The 6,000-nt window shown below is 37.6% G+C and overlaps 1 protein-coding gene across 1 annotated transcript; it reads right to left on the bottom strand.

Moving 5' to 3' along the window:
* Positions 1-267: 267 nt before the first annotated feature.
* Positions 268-1,208, bottom strand: LOC137949456 (secreted RxLR effector protein 161-like). Its single transcript, XM_068795505.1, has 3 exons — positions 853-1,208; positions 610-706; positions 268-414 (listed from the first exon to the last, which is right to left on the bottom strand). The coding sequence occupies exons 1-3, from the start codon at positions 1,206-1,208 to the stop codon at positions 268-270; spliced, it is 600 nt and encodes a 199-aa protein (XP_068651606.1).
* Positions 1,209-6,000: the final 4,792 nt, after the last annotated feature.

The following is a 6,000-nucleotide window of genomic DNA, read 5'->3' as shown; positions in this document are numbered from 1 at the left end:
TTAGTAATCTATGGGCTTACCAAAATTAGACCACTTAATTTCAGCCAATTCCAGTAAATATTAAATATAATTGAATAATTAAATATGTTGCCGAAATTAGATTAGAAAACGTGAGTTTCCTAACAATCTCCCACTTAGGTTACATATCATTCCTGAAACAATTATATCACAAATTCTTTAGACGTGCATTTGTATACTATCAATAATGGAACCATCTTATATATTAATAACGGAACCACCACGACTTTCATCCCAATACAGTCGTGACTAAACTACGATGATCACCATACTAATACACTCAATGACATAGACCAAATATGGATGAGTAGCATGGAAATTACATGCAATGTGATATGAGACATGCGTATTTCCGACTTGTCCTTCTTTAGTCTTTAATGAGATCTTTCCAAAGTTCTTAATGCAATGCGAACATTGCACATAGAAAAACACAAGCAGGTTCAGAAATAGAATCATAAGTAATCAATTTTTATTATGTAGAAAATTGAATAACTCAAATTCTAAAGCAAACATATAGTACAGAAATGACTCCCACTAAACCAAGGTATCCTTAGAAATAACGCCCATATGAGCAATGTGCTCATGAAAGACCTTAGGCGTTAAACCCTTGGTTAATGGGTCTGCTAGCATAGAGTCCGTCCCTATATGTTCTATAGAAATCTGTCTATCCTGAACTCTCTTCTTAAAACTAGAAATTTGATGTCAATAAACTTTGTCTTTGTTGAGCTCCTGTTGTTGTTGGAATAAAGTACAACTGAGTTATAGTCACAGTAAATCTTTAATGGCCTGTTAATGCCATTTACGACTCGCAGCCCAGTGACAAAGTTTCACAACCATATCTCATGGTTGGACGCTTCAAAACAAGCAATGAACTCTGCAACTATGGTCGAAGAAGCTATGAGAGTCTGCTTAGCAGACTTCCATGAAATACCTCCTTCACCCAACATAAAGATGTAGCTTGATGTGGAGCGTCTATTATCTTGGCATCCCACAAAGTCGGAGTCAGAGAACCCAATGATCTCTAAACTGTCTGATCTCCAATAAGTGAGCATGTAGTATTTTGTTCTCCTCAAATAACGCATCACACGTTTGGTTGACTTCCAATGTTGCATACCCGGATTGCTCAAATATCTGCCCAAAACTCCTACTATAAATGCTATGTCGGGACGAGTACAAACTTGAGCGTACATTAGACTCCCTACTACTAATGCATAGGAAATTTTCTACATCTCTTTTCTTTCAAGATCATTATTAGGCCACTATTTGAGACTAAACTTGTGTCCATTAGCGACGAGTGTGTCTCTCCTGGTTTACTATCTTTCATGCGGAATCTGCTCAAAACCTTATCAATATAGCTCTTTTGTTACAACCTAAGGATACCTTGAGAATGATCTCTAAGTATTTGAATACCTAATACAAAAGTGGCATCACCAAGATCTTTCATCTCAAATTTCTTCGTCAAACGTGTAGTAAGCCTATATCGCTACTAGCGAGCAGAATGTCATCAACATATAATATCAGGAAGATGAATTTACTTCCACTAAACTTATGATATACACTATTATTAACTACATTCACCTCAAAACCGTATGAGGTGATGACTTGATGGAACTTGTGATACCAATAACGGGAAACCTGTTTGAGACCATATGAATTTCTTCAATTTGTAGACCATAGACTTTGGATCTCCAGATACAAAGTTTTCTGGTTGTACCATATAAATCGTCTCGTCAATGTCTCTATTGAGAAATGCAGTTTTGACATCCATATGATGTAGCTCTAGATCTAATGAGCAATATAGACATTATTATTCTAAAAGAGTCTTTCAAAGATACCGGAGAGAAAATCTATTTGTAGTCTATGCCTTCCTTTTGAGTAACGCCTTTAGGGACTAGACGAGCCTTATATCTCTCGACATTGCCCTTTGAATCCCTCTTGGTTTTAAATATACATTTACAACCAATGGGCTTCGCACCTTTAGGCAACTCGGTGATATCTCAAACATCATTGTCTTTCATAGACTTCATCTCATCCTTCATGGCATCAATCCACTGTTGAGAGTTAGAACTGCATAAGGCTTGACAGAATTTGATCGGCTCATCTTCTGTCAATCCGACGTCATCCTCATGTTCTTGGAGAAAGATGATATAATCATTTGAAATCACATTTATCCTCTCCCTATTAGATCTCCTTAATGGCACTTCTTGAAGTTGTTGAGTTTGTTCTAAAGGTGGTGTATGAGGAAGAATCTCATTGTTGTCTTGATTTGGAACAATGTCAGGAATAGGAACCTGAACATTGTCCTCTAGTGTTTGAATTGTGTCTTGAACAATAATAGGTATGGAGACCTGTTCACTGTCAGTAACTGATTCTTCTTCAAAGACAACATTCCTTATATTTTCTTCTCCTCCAAACTCAATATCCTCAAAGAATCTCTCATTTCCCGTTTCAAAGAAGGATCTTGATGTGGGATCATAAACTTATAGCCCCAAGAGCGTTCAACATAACCAACAAAATAACAGCTAACCGTCCTTGAGTCCAGTTTTCTTTCATGTGGCCTATAAGGTCATGCCTCAACTGGACAACCCCAAATGTGCAAGTGCCTAATGCGAGGTTTCTTGCCTGTCCAAAGCTCATAGGGAGTTTTGGCAACTGCTTTGATCGGTACCCTATTAAGGATGTACACTGCGGTCTTTAAAGCTTCTCCCCAAAGTGACTCTTGTAAAGGGGAATGACTGATCATACTCCTTACCATATCCTTAAGAGTTCAGTTTCGTCGTTCTGCAACACTGTTCATGCTGGATTTGCCCGACATGGTGTATTGAGGAAAAATTCCACACTCTTTGAGGAAAATCGTGAAGGGTCTTGGACGTTGTTCTCCTGATCCATCATACCTTCCGTAGTATTCACCACCACGGTCAGATTTGACACCCTTTATTTTCTTTCCATGTTGAAGTTCAACTTCATCTTTGAAAGACTTACGTCCAGGGATTGTGACTTCTCATGTATTAAATATAGGAAACCGAATCTAGAGTAATCGTCTATGAACGTAATGAAGTATTGTTATACATTCCATGAAGTTGTAGGGAATGGACCAAATATATCTGTATGTACAAGTTCTAAGACGTTTATAGCTCTTTCGGCATCTAATTGTCTAACGTTTGTTTGTTTCCTCTTGATGCACTCAACACAAACTTGGAAGTTTGTAGTATCTAGGGGTTCAAGAATTCCATCCGACACAAGCCTCTGAATTCTCTGTTTAGAGATGTGTCCTAAATGTTTGTGCCATAATGTGGCGGAACTCTCACTTAATTTTCCCTTCATACCACGCGAACTTGTTTATAGTATTTCGTTATAGGAACTAATAACATCAAGCATATACAGATTATCATACACATGAAAGTTCCTATATCCTCTACTGCAACTTTATTGTCGTCGCCCATAAATATGAACTTTTCAGCATCACTTGGCGGTTGGCTGCATATGCAACCCTGCAAAGACATACTTATGTGAGTGGTAGCACCAGACCCACCTACCCAGTATCTTTAGGTACAGAAGCTAAATTAACTTCATAACAAACTAAAGTTAGAGGCATACCTTCTTTACACGCCAAGTGGTGTACTTGGGGCACTCCTTCATGTGTCCCGACTTCTTGCAGAAGTAGCAGGTAAACTTCTCATCCTGCTTCTTCTATTTCTTATTTTGAGAAGATCCTTCCACAATATCCTTACCTGGCTTCTTCTTGTTTTGAGAGGTCGAGGCCAAGTGAATACTTTCAGTCTTATCCCGTTGTTGCCTCTCTTCCTTTTGCACACAGAGATATAAGCTCATTTAGGGACCATTTGTCCTTCTGAGTGTTATAACTCACTTTAAATTGCCCAAAGTGTGCAAGAAGAGATATCAAAACCAAGTGCACAAGAAAGTCTTCAGACAACTCCATCTTAAATGACTTGAGTTTTGACGCAAGATGAGACATTTCCATGATGTGCTCCCTTATGTTCCCTTTACCCTTATACTTCATTGAAACGAGTTTAGCCAAAAATCTATTCGCCTCCAAGTTTTCGTTCTTGGCAAAATATTGCTCAATTTTCTCATGGAACTTCTTGTTGCTCTTGCTCTTAGTAATAGAGCCCCGAAACGCCTCCGGAATGGAGCGTTTCATTATCATCAAGCACATTCGATTAGAGCGCTCTCACTTCTCAATTTTAACCACATTGATGTTTTCCGGAGTAGAAGTGGGTTATTCCGCCCGAAGTGCAAGATCCAAATCCATACAACCGAGGACAATTTATACGGTATCTTTCCAGACCTTAAAGTTTGTACCGCTTAGCATTGGGATGTTGCTTATTTGAGCAGTAACATTCGTAGCAGTAGTAATAGAAACTGTATATATAACAAAATAAACAAGTATACTCACATTAACTAGCATGTCATATAGAGAAAAACAAGACATGTATAACAATCCAAATTAGAGACCCATCTCAAGATACCTAGTACAACATTAATTCCTAATCTTTGGACAGAGAAATTAATTGTAAGTGGTACTCTCAGTCTAGTGATCAAATACTGACAATTGGTTCTGTCAAATAATAGCCTTTCTTTGGACTGACTATTGGTCACATGAAAAGTCTTTATAATTGTTACACATTTATCATCACAGACACGTTGTTGATTTGGCCAAACTTTGTTTTATTTTGGGCCGAGCACAGTTTGCATAAATAACTCCACACAAACATCTATGTATTTTTAGTCAAATTAATCTACACAACAGAGGTTACTTTGGCAACATGTAGCTTCATTCAATTTGATTAAAATACTAGACCAATTGCATAAAAATACAATAGGAATTTTCACAATTGAAAAATCAACTTAAATACACACATTATACAACTATATGTGCATGCATATAATATTCATATGAATGGAAATTGCATAAAAAACAGATTCTGCAATTTAATATATATGAAAATTTTTATTCAATGATAACACACGAATGCCAGTGGGTCGAATGGTCACTGGCGCCTGAACTAAATTCCGTGCATGGGTTCGAATCCCCGCTGGAGTAAAGATTTAATTTTGACAACCGAGTCGCCTTAGCCCTCTCTCAGGCTAGTTGACACAACGAATTGGAAAGGGCAAGCTGGCTCAGCCCATCTGAGTCGACCCGAACCACCCGATTCGACCCTTAATTTTCGAATCATATCAACCCATCTGAATCGTCTCAACTAGCCTGATCTTTCACAAACGGTCTGAGTCGACTCGTTATTTAAATGAAACCGAACCTAAGTTTCAAAAAAAAAAATTCTTTCATGCGTGAGAGTCGGCAGACGCACAACGCCAAGGCGAGTTCCGTGGAGAAAGACTACGATTCTGCACAGCGCCAACGCTTTGTGCGTCGCTCTCCACGGAATTACTCCATCCGAGAGAAATCCAAATAATCTAACAATAATGAACTGCTCTGATACCACTTGTTAGATAACCTGAATCTTAAATCCGAATCTAGGATTTGCATCATGCCAAAATATTAAGATTCGGGATACAGGATAAATACTTTGATCTGTTCTGAACGACCGTTTTCTATTGTTGAATTACTACGACAATTGTTACGAACGTATACATAGTTTTATGATCTTCTTCAACTAAATCTCCTTTATTCCTCTTGGGAGGACAACCACAATGTTTTATTTATATTGTTTAATTAGAGTTCCCATAATTCCCTAATTAAGACAATATGGGTATCTACTCAATTGGCCCATATTATTCTTTAGCAGTTTATGGCTTACCAAAATTAGACCACTTAATTTCAGCCCATTCCAGTAAATAGTAAAATAAATGAATAATTAAATATGTTGCCCAAATTAGATAAGGAAATGTGAGTTTCCTAACACATCTCCATTTTCTTTCTCCAATATCGCGAAATTGCTATTTTGTTATTTCCTTAAAGACTTTACCTTAAACCCTCCCTTGCCTCTCATCACTTGT

The sequence above is a fragment of the Aristolochia californica genome, unplaced genomic scaffold (genome assembly GCF_029961685.1).
Source record: "Aristolochia californica isolate CCGP_79_NKW_82.1479 unplaced genomic scaffold, dmAriCali1.0.hap1 SCAF_14, whole genome shotgun sequence".
Taxonomy (NCBI): Eukaryota; Viridiplantae; Streptophyta; class Magnoliopsida; order Piperales; family Aristolochiaceae; genus Aristolochia; species Aristolochia californica.
The sequence above is the reverse complement of the archived record's forward strand: the minus strand, read 5'-3'. Positions and strand labels throughout refer to the sequence as shown.